This window comes from Psammomys obesus, unplaced genomic scaffold (assembly GCF_907164565.1).
Source record: "Psammomys obesus unplaced genomic scaffold, mPsaObe1.curated_primary_1811, whole genome shotgun sequence".
NCBI lineage: Eukaryota > Metazoa > Chordata > Mammalia > Rodentia > Muridae > Psammomys > Psammomys obesus.
Window position 1 is genome coordinate 13,003,013 of NW_026596088.1, and position 21,456 is coordinate 13,024,468.

The following is a 21,456-nucleotide window of genomic DNA, read 5'->3' on the forward strand; positions in this document are numbered from 1 at the left end:
TTAAGACTATACGGTATATAGTTGTTAACTGTAGTATACAGTAACATTTCAGAACTTTCTGCCTGTTACTCAGTAGCCATTGATCAGCCTTTCCCATCTCCCCAGCCTCTGTGACCAAGGCCATACTCTTTCTAGGCTGTCTTAGAACTCACTAAGAGGCCAGGGCAGCCTTAAACTTGTATCAGTTCTCTGATCTCTACCTCCCAAGGGCTGAGATTAGGCACAGGCCACTAGTCAGCGTTTACTTTCAACTTTTATGATGATGTAGGTTGATAATTCTTAAAACTTTTCTACTCTCAACCTGCTCTTGACCTGAGGAAGTTTCTCCTGTGTTATGTGTGTACCTGCACAGATACGTGCTGGTCGTGTTTGCATATTGCGTGTACTTATATGTGAAGGCCAGAGGTAAACCTTAGGTACCTTCCTCAGTCACATCCTACCTTATTTGTTGTTTTAGACTTTCAGCTTTTTTCAGACTTTAATCATGTATATGTGTGTGTGGGTGTATATGTGTGTGCAAACGCCCTTGAAGGCCGGAGGGATTGGGTCTTCCTGGAACTGGAGTTAAAGTCAGTTGTGAGGCATCCAGTGTGGATGCTGGGAATGGAAGTATAGTTCTCTGCAAGAACGCTCCATGCTCTTAACCTCTGAAGTATTTCCAGTTCCCCAGGGTTATTTTTTAATATTTATTTAGTGGGGAGTTGGGAGACACTAGTGTGACAGTCGTGTGGGTGTCAGACATTGAACTCAGGTGGTCAAGCTTGGCACCAGGTGCTTCTACCTGCCGAGCCTTCTCAGCGGTTCCCTTCACATTGTTTTTAGACACAGGACCTCTCGCTGACCCTGAAGCTTGCTGATTTCACTAGAGGAGGTGGCCAGCCAGTCCCGGTGATCCTCTTGTTTCCATCTCCCCACTGCTAAGGTTTTAGGCATGTGTTTCTCTTGACTTTTACAAGGGTGCTAGAGATTGAACTCAGATACTTATCACTTATGTGGCAAGCACCTTACTGACTGAGCCCTCTCTCCAGCCCTTTCAAACAACAGTTTTTTTATTTGTTTGTTTTTTGAGATGGGGTTTCCCTGTGTAGCTTTGGCTGTCCTGGAACTTTTTTTATAGATTAGGCTGGCCTCCAACTCACAGAGATTGACTTGCTTCCTGAGTGCTGGGATTTAACAACAGTTTGGTAAATCATACATTATAACAATACATTTTTAAAAAAAGATTTATTTACTTTATGTATATGAGTGCTCTGACTGGATGTAAGCCTGCATACCAGAAGAGCGCACCAGATCTCATTACAGATGGTTGTGAGCCATCATGTGGTTGCCAGGAATTGAACTCAGGACCTCTGGAAGAGCAGACAGTGCCCTTAACTGCTGAGCCATTTCTCCAGCCCCCAGTACATTTCAATTTCAAACTAATTTGATATTTACAGTTAATGAAAGACCATAGGAAGACATGAAAACTCTGTTTCCTATGATTAAACGATGTTTTAATAAGAAAGAAAAAACTTTCTTAGTAAAAGCATTGCAGCTTTTAACATACAATAGTTTGGAATATGAGCTGAGGTGTTTCAGACATTGGTGTTATCTATTCTAAGGGCATGTCCAGTGTAATATGAATATGATATGTGCTCCAAACTAAGGCTACAGTGAAGTCATACAGTGCAGCACAGGCAAGTGCTACCAGAAATACTGGATTCCTTAGGTAATTTTGAATTTTGTGTTTAGAAACTTTTCACTGTTGCCAAATTCTGCATTCATTTGTGCTGCTCCACTAGGATTAGGGGCTGGAATAACGGCTCAGCATTTAAGAACAGAAGCTGATCTTCAGAGGACCAAGGTTTAATGCCTAGCATTCACTTGGCAGCTCACAAACTAATTCTGGTTCCAGTGGATATGGTACCCTCCTCTGGTCTCTAAGAGTACTACAGGCATACAATGCGCAGACATACATTTTGGGAGAAACACCAATACATACAAAATAATAAAATTAAGAAAGAGAGAAAAGAAAGAAAGAGGCTAGGATTAGGCCAGGAAGATAGCTCAGAAAGTGAAAACCTTTGCCACCCAATCCTGACACCCTGAGTTTGATCCCTGGAACACATGATGGAAGAGAAAACCTAACTCGTGGAAGTTAACCTCCATGTGCATGCTGTGGGAGAAGCGCCCACACTCACATACACATATACATACAACAGGAGTTAAATTTGAAAAATACAGCCAGAATCCAAGTAAACGTTGATTATAGTGAAAATGTAGAAACCAAGAGACTTTTTAGAGTTTTGTTCAAGTTTTTTTTTAAGTTGTGTATACTTGTTTATGGATATGTGCACATTAATGTAGGTAAGAAGAGGATGTGTCTGATCCCCTGGAGCTGGAGTTAAAGGTGGTTGTGTGCTGTCCAGTGTGGGTGTTAGGAACTGAGCTCAGGGACTTCTTTAAGAGCACGTACTGCCCTGAACCATAAAGCCATCTCTTCAGCTTCCCATCTAGAATTTTTGAGAATGTTGTCATTCTCAAAAATGAACTTTTACCTTACAAAAAAAGAAACTTCCTTCCCTTTAGACTTGCAGTATTGGTTTACAGAAATAAAATAATATCCCAGTCTAATAAAGCTAAAGAAATAAAATCATTTAATTACTTGTTCCTCAAAATACTATAATATCTTGCTTAGTTGAATGTATGTTACATAAATACAGCTGACAGTTTCATATAGGTAATAGGTTGGTGTAAACAAACAAATGAAGTCAATACTAAACTAAATTTGAACATTCCCTACAAGCTTATATTTTCATTTTGAAAACATTTTTGCAAAAGAAACAGACATATGTTTTGAAGTTCGAAAACCTGTGCTCTGTACCTTTTAAAGTGTATACTGGCTATTCCCGGTGATACATATTTGTAGTTCCATCTGGTTCAGAAGGCTGAATCAAATGATCACATTTTTGAAACAAGTCTGGGCACCTTCAATTCTAATCAGCGGCTATTGCTACAGTATTTTAAATTTTTCCAGTAGTTCAGACAGACAAGAAAAGGAAGTCTCTAAAGTTACACAAATTTTTAATATTACTTATTCCTTTAATTTTCAACCTTTTTATGGGTATTGAGGACCCTTTCCTAGATGCTTAAAAAAGGTCACTGTTCATATCACCTCTTTAAAAAATGGTTGTAATTGAGAAAATACACACAAAATGTGCTCTTTTGCATTTAGAAGTACTTAGCAGAATTTGCGTAGGTTTTGGGTTTTTGTTTTTTTTTTTGTGGTGGTGGTGTTGTTTGCCACATCTGTTTGAAAACCATGGTTATGTGCTATAGGTATAGGTTAAGGAATTCTACATTAACTCAGTTGGTTAAGGATCAGAAGTCTAGTCCAATACCTTCAGATCATGTGTAAAGTGTCTGAGATTCAGAGACAAAATAGTCGTAAACCTATGGCTTGGATTTGTAATCTTATTACCATAGCTTGATAGTAAATTTGGTTTGTTTAGTTCATAGCTTTTTAAACTATCTGAGGAACTTTGTTTTGAAGTAATTGTGCTTTTTTAAATTATTGAATCAGAGAAAGGCGATGTGAAGTCGAAGACTGAAGCTTTGAAGAAAGTGATCATTATGATCCTGAATGGTGAGAAGCTTCCCGGGCTCCTGATGACCATCATTCGTTTTGTGCTGCCTCTTCAAGATCACACCATCAAAAAGTTGCTTCTGGTCTTCTGGGAGATTGTTCCCAAAACAACTCCAGATGGGAGGCTTTTACATGAAATGATTCTTGTGTGTGACGCATACAGAAAGGTAAACCAAACCATAACTGTTCGCCGTATTTGTAATTATAAAATTGTTGTAATATATACTGCTAGATTTTAAAATTAAATATTTGATGAGATGAAAAATTGCAAGTATTTATTAGTGAAGCTGTAAACTCAAAAATGTGTTCAGCCTATGACCTATAGGCTTAGACTGCCCAAGGCTGGGGATAGCTGTTAATGCTGCCCAACATAAAAACCCAATATATGATCAGATGCTTTTTGGTGGATTTGGGAGAGGGTTTTTATTTGGTTTTGTTTTTCTTGGTAACTATTGCATGAGGCTCAGAGTAAACTTTGTAGATGGCAGTGTCTTAACATAATGTTAAAAGATTGTATATGCTTGTAAATTTTACTGTAAAAAATTGTGCTGTTGCTTTTTCCTACATCTATGTATTTTATGAGTTTTTGAAAAGACAATGGTGAGGTGCATAAAAATTGCTTTGGTCAAGAGGAATCATAAAGAAATTGATAATTTAGATCTTTTTCCTAAATCTAACTTTAATTTTTTCAAATTAGAAACTTTTATATTTAAAACTTGATTTTTTAAAAAAGCTGAAATTGAGGCCTGTGACACGATTCATCAGGTAAAGTGCTTGTTGCCAACCCTGGTACCTGAGTGTGACTCCAAGGACCCACATGGTGAAAGGAGAGAACTGATTCTTGTAAATTGTCCTTTAACCTCCACGGTGTGTGCAAGTATACACACGCACACACAAGTAAGCAAATACAAGGTTTTAAAGCTGGAACTCAATATTTCCTACTTTATTCTTATATCAGGATCTTCAGCATCCTAACGAGTTTATTCGAGGGTCTACCCTTCGTTTCCTTTGCAAGCTGAAGGAAGCAGAATTGCTGGAACCTTTAATGCCCGCTATCCGTGCTTGTTTGGAACATCGTCATAGCTATGTTAGGAGAAATGCTGTTTTAGCTATCTATACCATCTACAGGTGAGGAAAGATATTTATTTGCTTTATTTCTATTTGCTTTATATTGCTTTAGATTAGAAGTTCCAGTGTGGTTGGTTACAGAATATAAGTACTTGTAGATATGGTTTGCTAATCAAAACGGTATTTACTATCATTAAATTGTTAACATAGAGAAGTCAAAAAGATCTGGGAATAGTGGGCTTTAGTTTCAGAATGACACAGTCAGTTTGAATGCTACAGCACCATTTAAAATTATTGTATGCTGGCTGGAGAGATGGCTCAGCTGTTAAGGCTAGGCTCACAACCCAAAATACAAAATTATTGTATGCTTTCTAGTTTAAGGCCATGACCATCATTCCTAATTGGATTGCTGCAGTTCTCTTAGTTCATTTATTCACTTGCTAAGGGCATTGCGTTTTTTACCTTGTTTTTAAATTCTCACTTTGAACAGTATGGGTCTTGCCTTAGAAGCTTTGAGGAAGGATTCTTGTTATAACAGCTGAAAATTTAGCCTGGACTGGTGGTGCATCTCTTAAATCCAGCTTCTAGGGAGATTGATTCAGGAGGATAAACAGGTTTAAGGCCAGTCTGGGCAACTTAATAAGTTTCTAAAAATAGAAAAAGGTTGGGGATGTGGCTCAGTGAGTGTTTATGTAGCAGGAGCAAAGCCTTGAGACAGTCATAATAATAAAATAATAAAACAGAAGATGTTGAACCTTAAAACACTTTTAAGATTCAGAAGAGGCTAGAGTGCTAAACTGTTATAATCATGGCTCTGAGTCCATTTACAAGTAGGTTGTGGTGTGGGGGATAGAGCTTAGTAGCAGAGTCCTGGCCTGGAATGAGTGAGCGTGGTCCTGGGTTGGACTCCTAGCACTGCCACTGGAGCTAGAATATGTATTATTTTGTGTCTGTGCACGTGTGCGCATGTTTATATGAGTGTGTGTGTGCCAGAGAACAGCATTAGTTATTATTCCTCAGGCACCATCAACCTTTAACAATGAGTTTCTTCATTGGCTAGGAACTCACCAAGTAGTCTAGGCTGGCTGACCAGAGAGCCGCAGGGATCTTGTCTTCATGTTCTCAGTGCCGGGCTGGCCTCGAACTCAGAGATCTACTTGCCTCTGCCTCCCAATTGCTAGGATTAAAGGCATGCACCATGACACCCAGCTTGGCTTTCTTTTTTTAAGACTTATTTATTTATTTTATATATATGAGTGCTCTGTCTTCATGCACACCAGAAGAGGAGATCAGATATGATTACAGCTGGTTATGAGCCCGCATGTGGTTGCTGGGAATTGAACTCAGGACCTCTGGAAGAGCAGCCAGTGCCCCCAACCCCTTTTTAATTTTTTTAAATTATTAGTATTTATTACAATTTATTCAATTTGTATCCCAGCTGTCCCCCTCTCTAGTCTCCTCCCAATTCTACTCTCCCTTCCCACCGCTTTTTTTTAATGTGAGTTCTAGGAAGTTTTGGAACTATAATAACTGATGATGGTACTATGATATTTACTTTATTATATGTTCTTTTTTGTTTTTGTTTTATTTTGTTTTGTTTTTCAAGACAGGAGTTTCTCTGTGTAGCCTTGGCCCTCCTGGAACTTACTCTGTAGACCAGTATGGCCTTGAACTCAGCAATTCACCTGCCTCTGGCTCCCGAGTGCTGGCATTAAGGGCGATATGCACCATCATCAGGCTTTACATATCCCTTTTTAAAATTATTGTTTTGTTTTATGTATATGGGTGTACTGCTTGCATGTATGTATGTGCCTAATGCCAAAAAGGCCAGAAGAGGACTTCAGATACCCTGGTAGGGGAATTATAGACAGTTGTGAGCCACCGTGTCGGTGCTGAGAATAGAATCCATGTCGTCTGCAAGAGCAATCAGTATTCTTAACCACTTTTCTCTCCTGTTCTACGTATTATTTTTATTTAAAAAATTAAAGACTTGTGTTAAGGTTTTTTTGTTTGTTTGCTTGCCTGCTTGCTTGCTTTTGTTTTTTCAAGACAGGGTTTCTCTGTGTAGCCTTGGCTGTTCTGGAACTAATTCTATGGACCATGCTGGCCTCAAACTCACAGAGGTCCACGTGCCTCTACCTCCCTGTGTCTGGCTCACAAAGTTTAAGTTTTAATGTTGGTAATGTCTGGAAAGTAAAATAAGAAAGTAAGTTTTTATTTAATATGAATGTTACCTGTTTTGTTTAAAGAAATTTTGAACATCTTATACCTGATGCTCCTGAGCTGATACATGATTTTCTGGTAAATGAGAAGGATGCAAGCTGCAAAAGAAATGCATTTATGATGCTGATTCACGCAGATCAGGTAAAGCACGTAAAAATACTTTCTCACTATAGTTAAATTAAAATTAAAAATCTACAAGTTCCTCAGCATATTTTCTTTTCTTTTCTTTTCTTTTCTTTTCTTTCTTTCTTTCCTTTCTTTCTTTCTTTCTTTCTTTCTTTCTTTCTTTCTTTCTTTCTTTCTCTCTTTCTCTCTTTCTCTCTTTCTCTCTTTCTTCCTCCCTTCCTCCCTTCCTTCCTTCCTTCCTTGCGACAGGGTCTAACTGTATAGCTCTGGCTGTCCTAGAACTTGCTATGCAGACCACACTGACCTTGAACTCAGAGAAATTCATATGTCTCTGCCCCACAAGTATGCCTCTATGCCCGGCCTCAGCATGTGGTATGTTTTTAATTAGTAGGTTGTAGTACCTGTGGTTTAGTTTGAGGTCTACAGAGTTAGCCAGGGCTACAGAGAGAAACCCTGGCTTGAAAAATAAAAAAAGTATTGATGTTTTTACTGATGAGACATTAAGGTCATAGTTCTGTGTGTACATTGTCTGATTATGAGACTTACTGGGAGATTGTTCTTTCCGGTCTCAGTAATAGGAATATAACTATGCTCTTTATTCATTTGGGGGGTTTTGAGACAGAATCTCCTTATGTAACTTTGCTGGCCTACAACTTCCTATCAGGCTATCTTCAGATTTCCGCATATCCTTTGCTTCCACCTCTCAGGTGCTGGGGTTACAGGCATATGCCACCACACTTAATTTAGGAATGCTTAAATGGCTGGTTTATTTCAATTACATGAATATCCTGAATCATGTAGTACTTAGGACTTTTTACCTGTTACAAAAATTCAGACCACACATGTGACCTAATTCTAGAAAATGTTGTGATTTTCTGACATATATTTGAGTTAGCCTCTTTCTTAGTATCTTTTACTTTTTTCTCCCAATTAGTTCCTTTTTGTTCCAATTTCTTCATTAGTTTTATATTTGGGGTAATACATATATATATTTTTTTGAATTTGTATTAATTCATTATACCAAGTGACAAATATAAATATATTCTTACTTTTTTAGGATCGAGCTTTGGATTATTTAAGTACATGTATTGATCAAGTTCAGACATTTGGAGACATTCTACAGCTAGTTATTGTTGAACTAATTTATAAGGTAAGAATGATAATTTAATTAAAAAACAAAAAACAAGGATAGCTCAAACAATCCTATACAATAAAAAAACTTCCAGAGATCTTACCATCCCTGATTTCAAGCTATATTACAGAGCTGTAGTAATAAAAACCAGATGGTTTTGGCATAAAAACTGACAGGTTGCTCAGTGACTCGAAGACCTAAATGTAAATCTATTTATCTATGGATTTTTTTTTTTTTTTTACTTTTATTTTATGTGCTATTAGTGAGAGAGTATCTTATCCCTTGGAATTGGTATTACAGAGAGTTGGGAGCTGCCATATGGGTACTGGGAATTGAACCTGGGTCCTTTGGAAGAGCAGACAGTGCTCTTAACCACTGAGCCATCTCTCCAGTCCCACCTATGGATTTTTTATAAAGAAATCAGAAATATACAGAAGAAAAAAAAAGCATCTTTAAGAAATGGTGCTGCTCTAACTGGATGTCTGCATGTAGAAGAATGCAAATAGAGCCATAGCTATCACCCTGTATGAAATTCAAGTCCAGTGAATCAAAGACCTCAACATAAAACCACATACACTGAACTTGATAGAAGAGAAAGTGGGAAATAGCCGTGAATGCAGTGTTCAGGAGACTTCCTGAGCAGAACATCATTAGCCCAGGCATTAAGATCAACACTTAATAAATGGGACCTCATGAAACTGAAAAGCTTCTGTAAGGCAAAGGATACAGTAGGCCAAATGGCAGCCTACAGAATGGGAAAAGATCTTCACCAACTCTGACAGAGGACTAATACACAAATATATAAAGAACTCAAAAAAGTAGACACTAACAATACAAATAATTCAACTAAAAAAATGGTACAGATTTAAATAGAGAATTCTCAACAGAGAAATCTCAAATGGCCGAGAAGCACTTCAAGAAGTGTTCAACTTCCTTAGCCATCAGGGAAATGCAAATCATGACTACTTATTCTTGTCAGAAACACAAATGACAGGTCATGCGGGCGGGTGAGGGTGTGGAGCACTCCTCCGCTGCTGGCAGGAGTGCAAACTTATGCAGCAACTTTGGAAATCAATGTGGTGGTTTCTCAGGAAATTGGGAATCAGTTCTGCCTCAAGACCCACCTATACCACTCCTGGGTGTATACCCAGAGGACACTGTTCTACCACAAGGACACTTGCTATACCATGTTCATAGCAGTATCATTTGTGATAGCCAGAAACTGGAAACAACCTGAATTTCCCTCAACCGAAGAATAAATTTAAAAAAGACGTGGTGCATTTATACAATGGAGTACCACTCAGCTTTTAAAAATGATGACATTGGCCAGGCACCTTGGCACTTGGGGAGGCAAAATCTGTTGGTCTACAAAGCAAGTCCAAGAGCCAAGGCTACACAGAGAAGCCATCTCAAAAAAACAAAACAAACAACCAAAAAAAAAAAAAAAAAAAAAAAAAAAGACATTATGAAATTGGCAGCCAAATGGATAAAACTAGAAAAGTTATCCTGAACGAGGTAACCCAGACCCAAAAAGACAAATACGATATATACTCATAAGTAGATATTAGCTGTAAAATAAAAGACAGTCATGCTAAAATCCATAGATCCAGAGAGGCTAAGTTATGAGGGCTTAAGGGACTATGCCAGGATTTCCCTGGGAAGGGGAAATAGAATAGATTGTTTTTGGTGAACTGGGGACAGGTGGGATTGGAAACAGGGTGGAGAAAATACTGGAGAAATAACTGGATTTGGGGGACATTTCCGGGGCCAGGTAGAAAGCTAGTGCAGTGGAAATTCCATGGAACCTATGAGAGCAACTCTAGCAAAAACTAGTCATGGGGTCCACAGAGCCTGAACCAGCCATCTTCTGCAACCAGACAAGACTTCAAGTGAAAGGATTGGGTCACCAATAGAGCTACAAAACCTTCAACCTACAGTTTGTCCTGCCTGCAGAGTGTGCTGGAATGGGGGCCTCGCATAATTGTCATCAGAGAGATCAGAGAGACTTCAGCAACTGCTGGGAGTGGATGCAGAGTCCCACAGCCACACACATTAGGTGGAGCTCCAGGAGTCCTGCTGAGGAGGGAGAGGAAGGATCAGAAGAACCAGAGAGGCCAGGGACACCTCAAGAACACAGAACACAGCCCACAGGCCCACAGAGTCAACTGACTGGGACTCATGGGGACTTGTAGAGATCAGAAAGCTTAGAGGGGTCTGACCTAGGTCTTCTGCACATATGTCATGGCTGAGTAGCTTAGGATTGTGGGATTCCTAACTCACTGGGAGCAGGATCTTAATCTTGCCTGTTTGTGGGACCCTTCTCCTACTGGGATGCCTCATCCAGCCTTGATATGATTGATGTATGTAGCCTGGTCTTCCTGTAGCTTGTTATTCTTTGTTTGGTTGATATCCCTGCGAGGTCTGCTCTTTTCTTTTTTCTTTTTCTTTTTTTTAAGATTTATTTATTATATATACAATGTTCTGTTTGCACGTACACCTGCATACCAGAAAAGGGCACCAATTTCATTATAGATGGTTGTGAGCCACCATGTGGTTGCTGGGACTTGAACTCAAGACCTCTGGAAGAGCATCCAGTGCTCTTAACCTCTGAGCCATCTCTCCAGGCCCATCTGCTCTTTTCTTTTTTTTTTTTTTTAATTTATTTTTTATTTATTTATTTTTTTTTTATTATTTTTTTTCTTTTTAGTTACATTTTGTTAACTCTGTGTCCCAGCTGTATCCCGCTCCCTCATTCCCTCCCCAACCCCACACTCCCTCCCTGGTCTCCTCCCTGCCCCTTTCCAAGTCCACTGATAGGGGAAGACCTCCTCCCCTTTCATCTGACCCTGTTTTATCAGGTATCTTCAGGGCTGGCTGCAAAGTCCTCCTCTGTGGCCTAACAGACTGCTCCTCCCCGGGGGGGAGGGGGTGTCAAACAGCCTGCCCTTGAGATCCTGTTAGAAATAGTCCGTGTTCCCCTTACTTTGGAAAACTACTTGGTTACTGAGCTACCACAGGCCACATCCGAGCAGAAGTTCTAGGTTATATCCATAGATGGTCCTTGGTTGAGTGTCAGTCTCAGAAAAGACCCTGTGCCCAGATATGTTTGGTCCTTGTAGAGCTCCCATCCTTTCCATATCATACTAACTTCCCTTCTTTCATATGATTCCCTGCACTCTGCCGAGGGTTTGGTTATGAGTCTTAGTGTCTGCTTTGAAACACTGCTAGGTAGAGTCTTTCAGATGCCTTTTGTGGTAGACTCCTGTCATAAGTTCAATGCACATCCCATTTGTCTTTCTAAATGAGGATTAATCACCTTTGCCTGTGTCCACTTTCTTGATTATCTTCTTTAGGTGTGTAGATTTCATTATGTTTATCATAATCTTCTCTGTATCGTTCCAATTTTTTAGTATATGTGCTGCCGAAGCGAGCACCCATCTGCTCTTTTCTAAGGGGAGGTGAGGCAGGGATGTGGATCTTGGGGAGAAGGGAGGTGGAAGGGAGAAACTGAGGAAAAGGGAGGGAGAGGAAACTGAAGTCAGGATGTAATACATGAAAGAAGAAAAAATAATTTTTAAAAGAGTGATAATTTATGATATATAAATAAATTCAACCATTTATGATAAAAGTAAATAGCCTTATTCTGGAATATTCCAGAATAATATTCTGGAATAATATTCTGGAATAATATTCTGGAATAATAATTTTTAATTTGGTATTGTATATATTTGTTGTGAGCTGATGACATGCTATAGGTGATAACTTTTGAGGGTCAGTTCTCTTCTTCCACTGTGTGTCCCGGGATAGAACTCAAATTATCAGGCTTTGTGGTAAATTACTTAATCCACTTAGTTGTCTCACTAGCCCCAGTAATAATATTTTAATAATAGAGACATTATTAAATATCTTAATTTATGCCTTCCTTTTGTTGTTGTTTTCCAGACAGGGTTGCTCTGTGTAGCATTGGCTGTTATGGACTTACTTTGTAGACCAGGCTGGCCTGACACTCACAGAGATCTGCCTGGGATTACAGGCATGTGCCACCACGCCTAGCAATTTATGCCACCTTATAGTCATTTTTTTCTGTAATAACTTTATTGTGTTCCCCAAGTACTTGCTTCTGTTCTTTTTAAGTCTTTATAAGAAATTAGTCTGTATGGCTTAAAGAAATCATTGCCCAGTCATTGAGTGGATGAATTAAGCTTAGAATAAAATGCAGAATATTTTTAATTATATATCAAACTTCTTTGAAAAACTAAAAATTAATAAACTTTATAAATGTTTTATTTTTAAGAGTGATTAGTTGGTCCCAATTAGGTAGCTCAGTGAGCAAAGGTGCTTGGGGCATAAGCCACATAAAGGGGGAAGGAGAGAGCTGAGATACTGTACAACCACCACACATGTATGCACAGCCCTTGGCTCCCCCCACCTCATGGATACAGATACACAATTTTTTGAAAACTGTTTTAAATTTAAAAGTGAAAAGAAATGGGAAATACCTTATCATGCTTCAGAAACACTCAGGAGTGTTGCAGTTTTAAGCGTCTGACAACCCTGTGGTGAGCAAATCTGTCAGTACTATTTTTCTAATATTTCAGTATTTTACAACAATATTGACCAGCTAATAGCCCCAAAGTGGCTTCTGATTTAAGTGGAAGAAAAGGGACATACCTCTATCACTATGAATCAAACATTAGAAATAATTAAATTTGTTGCTGTGGTCTGGATATGGTTTAAGTGTGTCCCCCAAAGTGTTGGATTTCAGTGTGTGTCAGTATAGAAGTACTATAATAAAAGAGCTGAACCCTAGTGCAAAGTTATTGGGGTATACTGCCCTCAGGGTTTCTTATGAGAAACCATAGCGGACACTGTAGGAAGAACAAGCCATGGTGTGAGCCAAGGCTCAGTGATAGAACGTTGCCTGCCTTAAGAGGCCCTGGATTTGCTCTTGGTCCTGTTAAAACTGGGGGGAGTTTCAGTGTGTTTGCTGTTGGGGTTTTGTGTAGGTTGGAGGGCGGCATCTTGGTTATACAACCAAGGAGAACCTTGAACTTCTGGATTCAGCTATCCTCGTACATTGACTGCACGGTAGTTTTCAATATTTTTTGAGAGAGCTGATTGTTATAATGTTCTGATAAAACATAAATATAATCCAGTTGTCCTCAGGGTCATAATCCTCCTTGCTCTACTTTTCCAGTTGGGATTATAGGTATCCACTGTTGTTCTCGGCATATCTTCTTTTTCTGACTTGGCATCCAGAATAAAAGTTTAGATTAAATAGAATAGTCTATTGGGGCATCTACATTAGTGTAGTTGGTGAGTGTGTTCTAGGTTTTCTTACTTTGACTTTCCTTTCACTTGTTTAAATACACATCTTTTATAGTCAACTGAAGACTTATGAAGCAATGAAAATGTAATTACAATACAATGGATAAATGCATAAGTAGCTCTGACAGTTAACTTGAATGTACCTTTTCATTTTTTTGTGTGTGCGTGTACACGTCATGCATACCTATGGGGGTTAGAGGGTAACTGTGGAGTACGTGCTTTCCCTTTTGTATGGGTTCTGGGGATCAAACTCAGGTTGCTAGATGCTCCACAAACACTGTTGAACCATCTTGCTGGCTCCTGTGACAGTTACTTGAAACATTTTTTTTTCTTCTGAAATTATCAATGCTGTTACATCTCACCCAGTGTTGGCTGTTATTTTTTTTTTATATATCTTTGAGATTATTCTTAACTTTTATATTGTATTTTACTTACTATTTACCAAGACAGTGTCTTACTATGTAGGTAACTCTGGTTAGTCTGCAACTCACTATGGAGACCAGGCTGGCCTGGACTCAGAGATCTGCCTGCTTCTTCCTAAAGGCAGACATTAAAGGTGTGAGCCACCATGCGTTAAAATATTTCATCTAAAGTAATTATCAAGGCTGGGAATGTAGCCTGTTATGTGTAGAATGCCTTTAAAATCAGCTGGAGCCTGAATGTTTTCTTTTCCAGGTCTGTCATGCTAATCCATCAGAAAGGGCCCGTTTCATTCGCTGTATCTACAACTTACTGCAGTCATCAAGTCCTGCTGTAAAATATGAAGCTGCTGGGACACTAGTGACACTGTCAAGTGCACCCACTGCAATAAAGGTACTCTGGGGTAATTTGATAGACATCTTGTTTTATCCCTCATGATTTAATGGCACTGCAGCTCTTTATTTGGTTACTTCCGTACTTATGCAGATACGTCCAACTTTTGACATTAAACACAACATGTACAAAGTTCTTGCTTGAGAACCACACAACTGAGTTAAAGGGAGAAAAATACCAATACCCCCCAACACGCACGAGTGTGCACGAATATACACATACACACACACACACACACACACTGCTTTCAGTAAGTATAATTTCATGCTGGTCTGCATTCATATCTACTCTTGGCCACCAAGCCCCAGACTGGACACATGGTAGAGAGAACCACAGATTTTGTAAGATGATTTGTTTCTTTACATAATACAGCCTTTTCTTCTTGCTTTCACACACTTACGGAAAAAGGGAGAAAAACGTGGAAAATAACAGTATTTCTAGTTTCTAGAGAATTATACTGATGTTTGAAGATCTTTCTTCACAATTATGTTAAAAACTGGATCTATAATGAACACTTCTGAAAATGTCATTGGTGATCAATAATAGATTATTGCATTTCTTTTCTTTTGTTTATTCCATCAAGCCTTAGTCAAAAACCTCTAGTATTTTCAGAGAATAATAATTCTAGAAAGCCAGCAGGTATAAATTATGAATTTACTGTTTTACCCATTAACACTTGAAACACTTTTTATTTATAAATAATTTTAAATGTGTAGGGAACTTAAAGAAACAGGACAGAGTTCCCGTACATTCCACTTGTCCTGTCTTGTAATGTTTACGTTGTGTGATCATTGTGTGACTGTCAGAACTAAATTGACATTGAAATAGTGTCAAATAAACTAGTCTCTGCAGGTTTTCAGTTAATGGCCTTTTCTGTTTCATGATCCACTTGAGGGTCCCATGATTTACTTTTTGTCTGTAGAGCCCCCTCTAACCTATTAGGCTTACTTTCATGGCTTCATAAAGCATACCAGTTTGTTTTCTAAGAGATTCTGAAACTTGAATTTGTCTCATGTTTTCTTATAATCACTGAGATTAGGCATTTGGGGACAAATACCAAAAAACTGATCTTCTACTGTCATGTGTCCTCAGTACGTGAGACCTGTATACCTTATTTATGGTCAGTTAGGTCAAGTGTTGGCTCCCTGATTTCTCCCATTCCTCTTCTATTCAAAATATATTTGCGGTACTTTGAGACTGTAGATCTCCGGTTGCTCCTTCAGAGCCACTAATTTTAGCACAGAGAAATGGATTTTTCTCAGCTATAGTTATTACTAGATAGCTTAAGGGTTACTTTATAGTTCCTTGTTTTACAGTTACTGTGGAATTCCTCCATAAGGAAGCGCTGACTCTCCCTTTTCTTCTCTTCTTCATTTATAATATATAAGTATGAATATTTGTTTTATGGCTCATAATCCATTCTTATCATTATTTATTTTGTTCAAATTGTTTCAGCTTTGGCTATTGAGAGCTTTTATAGATTGGCTACTTTTTCCTTTGATTTTAAACTTGATCATTGTACAAATCTTATGTAAAAATGGTAATAGGGCACCAGGGTTGTAGCTCACTTGCTAAAGCACTTAATTGGGGTGTGCAAAGCCCTGGGTTCAGTCAGCAGTGCTACCACCTAAAAAGTTTAAATATGTGCTAACATTTCATAAGAGGTTATAGTTCATCCTTGACTTTGTAATCCTTCCATGCCGTGTAGTCTAAAGTAACACCGAGGTTTGTTATAATTAGGGATAGACATACATATTCCTTTAAATGAATTGCATAAATGGTAGTGCAGAGGTGAATGGGTATATTTTAGATTTTTAGTGGCCTGACAGGGTGGAACAGTTCTTCTTTTCACAACATTTGATTTTTTAGAATGCAGTTCTTTTTTTTTATAGGCGGCTGCTCAGTGTTACATTGATTTAATCATTAAGGAGAGTGATAACAATGTAAAGCTCATAGTTCTGGACCGGTTGGTGGAATTAAAAGAGCATCCTGCTCATGAGCGAGTCCTCCAGGTAAGTTTTATTGTTTTTTGTTGTTGTTGTTGTTTTTTTATGTATATTTAGATCATTCCCAAGCCTTGCCACTGTAGGTAACCATATTGAGAACCTGAAACCTGGCAGTGTAAATTTGGGGCAACTGAGGTATAATCCTTAAACCACCATCTCTTTTTATATGACATTGATTTGCTGACAATTAGCTAAACTGGCTTTCCTATAAAATACTCTTCTTCCTGGATGTGGCTGATGACTTTGCTGTAACGTCACTGCCTGTTCCTCTGACTTGGTATTTTCTTTTTTTTTTTTTTTTTAAATCTTTTATTATTTTTTTTTTATTAATTACACTTTATTTATTTTGTATCCCCCCATAAGCCCCTCCCTCCTCCCCTGTCGATCCCACCCTCCCTCCCCTTTCTGCATGCATGCCACTCCCCAAGTCCACTGATAGGGGAGGTTCTCCTCTTCTTTCTGATCTTAGTCTTTCAGTTCTCATCAAAAGTGGCTGCATTGTCCTCTACTGTGGCCTGGTAAGGCTGCTCCCCCCTCAGGGGGAAGTGATCAACGAGCAGGCCAATCAGATTATGTCAGAGGCAGTCCCTCTTCCCATTACTATGGAACCCACTTGGACACTGAACTGCCATGGGCTACACCTGTGCAGGGGTTCCAGGTCATCTCCACGAATAGTCCTTGGTTGGAGTATGAGTCTCTGGGAAGTTCCCTGTGTTCAAATTATCTTGTTCTGTTGCTCTGCTTGTGGAGTTCCCGTTCCCTCCAGCTCTTACTATTTCCCACTTCTTACATAAAATTCCATTCACTCTGCCCATCAGTTGGCCATCAGGCTCAGCATCTGCTTTGACAGTCTATACTGCAGAAGCTTTCAGAGGCCCTCTGTGGCAGGTTTCAAGGTTGTTTCCTGTTTTCTTCTGGCTTTCAGAGGCCCTCTGTAGCGGGTTCCTAGGTTGTTTCCTATTTTCGTTTTCTTCTGATGTCCATCCTCTTTGCCTTTCAGGATGGGGATTGAACATTTTAGTTAGGGTCCTCTCTTTTGCTTAGTTTGTTTAGATGTACAGCTTTTAGTGGGTTTATTCTATATTGTATGTTTATATGAGTGAGTATATACCGTGAGTGTCTTTTTGCTTCTGGGTCAACTCACTCAGGATGATTCTTTCCAGGTCCCACCATTTACCTGCAAATTTCATGATTTCCTTATTTTTCATTGCTGAGTAATACTCCATTGTATAGATGTACCACAGTTTCTGCATCCATTCTTCAGTTGAGGGGCATCTGGGTTGTGTCCAGCTTCTGGCTATTACAAATAAAGCTGCTACAAACATGGTTGAACAAATGTCCTTTTTGTGTACTTGCGCCTCTTTTGGGTATATGCCTAGGAGTGGTATGGCTGGATCTTGAGGAAGCGCTATTCCTAGTTGTCTGAGAAAGCGCCAGATTGATTTCCAGAGTGGTTGTACCAGTTTACATTCCCACCAGCAGTGGAGAAGGGTTCCCCTTTCTCCACAACCTCTCCAGCATGTGTTGTCCCTTGAGGTTTTCATCTTGGCCATTCTGATGGGTGTAAGGTGAAATCTCAGGGTTGTTTTGATTTGCATTTCCCGGTATTTTCTATGAAATGAGTTGAATCTAAAACTTGATAGAGTCAAAGTGTACATTGTCATTTGTCACTTCATGGCTCACTACACTAGGAGGTCCAACACTTTTCCAACACTACTAATTTCAGTATTAATCAGAGGATTGAGGTGATGAGGGGCAAAAGCACTATGGAGCTATTAAGATCTTTTTCTTATGATGAGAAAAACTGGCATCACTTGGCAGTTTTTGTTCTTTTACAGGATCTGGTCATGGACATCCTAAGAGTACTGAGTACACCAGATTTAGAAGTGCGTAAGAAAACACTGCAGTTAGCTCTGGATCTTGTCTCTTCCAGGAATGTTGAAGAGGTAAAACAGAACATTGGTGACATTCTTTGTTAGTGGCCCAAGTATGATGTAATTCTCATTTGTTTTTACTCTTTTTTCCCCATAGTTGGTTATTGTCTTGAAGAAAGAAGTAATTAAAACAAATAATGTGTCTGAGCATGAAGACACTGACAAATACCGACAACTCCTTGTGAGAACACTGCATTCCTGTTCTGTCCGATTTCCAGATATGGCTGCAAATGTTATTCCTGTGGTATGTAATTTTTATCATCTTACTTGTAAGATTCTCTAGATGTTTTTATTTCTCTTTTTGAGTTATTTTACATCTACTGAAATTGCAACCACCTGAGATAACAAAAAATCTCACTGTACATTTCTGATTTTTGTGTATATTCCTATGCCAACTAGGGTAAGAACTCAGATTTCCTTTGTGGCACACAGGACTGTTGAGACTTCTGTTAATGTACTAATGCTTATCTCTCAGTTTATGTTTTGTTCTATTTTTTGTTCATTAATTTATTTCTGGCTTTATATAATTTTTCTTTCTGGAAACTAACTATTTTGTTCTATTTTTTCTGTTAGCTAATGGAATTTCTCAGTGACAGTAACGAAGCAGCAGCTGCTGATGTCTTGGAGTTTGTTCGTGAAGCCATTCAGCGCTTTGACAACCTACGAATGCTGATTGTTGAGAAGATGCTTGAAGTCTTTCATGCTATTAAGTCTGTCAAGTAAGTTTAAAACACAATGTAAAGTTGAACATTTTTGTCAATTTCTATTTTCAAAGGGTCAATTGGCAGAAGGTAAAATTAGAGAGTAAACAAGACATACTATACACAACATTATCCACCAACATTCTCAGTTCATAATGTATAAGATGGTTTTAGTTAGGTTTCTGTATTCTAATTACGTCTAAAACATTGTGAATCCCAGAGTCACCAAGAAGTATATTTTTTAAGTGTTGTATTTAAAATAACCTTTTGGATACCTATTATTTATGTCACTCAGCATTTATTGAAAAGAAGGTTTTAAACCACAACCTCAATCTCACAGTATGTTAGATTCAATTAGCTTTTCTTTATGAGATAGGATTGTTGAATACAAATTTTGCTGTATTTATTGCATTCTGTGGATAAACTACAAGAGATTTGTAGTATGTCTACTTAAATGGGATAGGACCAGTACAAGTTTGGTTCAGTAGTGTGAGATGTATTTATACATACATACACACACATGCACACAAATTATACACATATGTATGATGTGTATGTGTGTGAAAGTAAAATTTGTCCTGTTTATGAGAAAAAACATCAAAGCTTTGCTTTTGATAGCTGTAATCTTCTGGGGCTTTAGTTTCTATGATTTTATTTTTCTAAATAGATTCAGTTAAAATCTAAAAAAAAGGATGACTAAAAATTTCATCCAGTTTAACATTCTAAAATAGAAAACTGTTGCTGTCCTTGTTAACTGTCTTAGTTAGGGTTTCTGTTGTTGTGAAAAGACATCATGACCACAGCAACTCTTAGAAAGGAAAACATTGAATTGGGGCTGGCTTACAGTTCAGACATTTAGTTCATTATCATCATGGTGGGAAGCATGGCAGCACGAAGCAGACATGGAGCTGGAAAGGTAGCTCAGAGTTCTACATCTAGAGTCACAGGCAACAGGAAGTGACTGTGTGCCACACTGGGTGTAGCTTAAGCATATATGATCTCAGCCCACCTCCACAGTGACAACACTTCCTCCACTAAGGCCACACCTACTCCAAAAAGACCACACATACTCCAAAAAGGCCACAGAGTCTGTGGGGCTATTCCTATTCAAACTACATTAACATTTGGGAGTCAGGGAATTATTTTGTTTTTGTGACAAGACACTACTGTGAGCCTAGTTTGAGTGTCTTTATGACAGATATGTGCCTACCACAGCTGGCTCTCGTTTATTTTTTTTTATGTGCTAGGTTAAACCTAGCACCTTGTGCATCGTAGAAAAACACTATACAAGTGAGCTGACTCCCAACTCTGACTTGATATTCTTCTGTATATCATTTTACCCAACATTTTGTTTCTTGCTGTGATTACAAATAAAAAGTGAAATGGATTTTAAAATTATATTCAGGTAATATATTACTCATAGTAAAAAATGATAAAACCAGATTTATTTTAACTGTTCCCTAAATGAAGTGCTTATGGGGAACATTTTGGTAAATTATAACTTCTACTGCTTAACTTACTAATTTTAGAATGTGCCTAATAGCAGTGAAAGCAAGTAGCTATTTTTCTTGTGATTTCTGGAGAGAAATAAAGTTTCCCATTTGTTAAAATCGTTCTGAACTGTTCCTCTTCCAGAATACAAAATCCTGGTTTTTTTGCCTTTGCTTAAATTCATGAAGAAACATTTCTGTGTCAAGATTTGTCTCCAGATCTGTATTTCAGCTTCCCCATTCTTGTCCTAGGATTTATCGAGGTGCACTGTGGATCCTGGGAGAATACTGTAGTACAAAGGAAGACATTCAGAGTGTGATGACTGAGGTCCGCAGGTCCCTTGGGGAGGTAGGTTTTACTAAAAGTCTGCTTTGTGTGATGGTTGTGCTTTAGAAAACTCTTCTTGGCTGGCCGTGCAGCTTAGTGGTAGAGTCCATGCCTGGCACTCATGGCAGCCCTGGGGTCAATTTCTAGCACAGACACAAAGGACACAGCAATTGATATGTATGTGATCATTCACTTTTGTGTTTTTCTTGAGTAGTAGTTGTGCTAAAGAACACTGAAAATTGTATTTTAATTATCCAGATAAATAAACCTCAGAGGCTATGGAAAATTAAAAGTGCCCCTACCTCCATTAGAACCATTAACACCTGTTCAAATAATTATTTATTTACCTTTGGGTAAGGTTTTGTTTGAACAAAGTCTGTGCAGCTAATATAATTCTTTTCTTTTCTATATCTCTTTCCTTTCTTCCTTCCTTCCTTTCTTTCTCTTTCTCTTTCTCTCTTTCTTTCTTTCTTTCTCTCTCTTTCTCTCTTTCTTTCTTTCTTTCTTTCTCTCTTTCTTTCTTTCTCTCTTTCTCTCTTTCTTTCTTTCTTTCTTTCTCTCTTTCTCTCTTTCTCTCTTTCTTTCTTTCTTTCTTTCTCTCTTTCTCTCTTTCTTTCTCTCTTTCTCTCTTTCTTTCTCTCTTTCTTTCTTTCTCTCTTTCTTTCTCTCTCTCTTTCTTTCT

The 21,456-nt window shown here is 38.4% G+C and overlaps 1 protein-coding gene across 2 annotated transcripts in view; it reads left to right on the top strand.

The window, feature by feature from the left end:
• Copb1 (COPI coat complex subunit beta 1) overlaps positions 1–21,456 on the top strand; it is a 37,064-nt gene that overhangs the window by 1,008 nt on the left and 14,600 nt on the right. For both annotated transcript variants that reach the window (XM_055627544.1, XM_055627545.1), the window contains exons 3-12: positions 3,563–3,792; positions 4,584–4,753; positions 6,943–7,057; positions 8,100–8,192; positions 14,178–14,315; positions 16,208–16,327; positions 18,160–18,267; positions 18,353–18,499; positions 18,829–18,974; positions 20,699–20,795. In XM_055627544.1, coding sequence (XP_055483519.1) covers positions 3,563–3,792; positions 4,584–4,753; positions 6,943–7,057; positions 8,100–8,192; positions 14,178–14,315; positions 16,208–16,327; positions 18,160–18,267; positions 18,353–18,499; positions 18,829–18,974; positions 20,699–20,795 — 1,364 coding nt within the window. The remainder of the gene's footprint in view (positions 1–3,562; positions 3,793–4,583; positions 4,754–6,942; positions 7,058–8,099; positions 8,193–14,177; positions 14,316–16,207; positions 16,328–18,159; positions 18,268–18,352; positions 18,500–18,828; positions 18,975–20,698; positions 20,796–21,456) is intronic.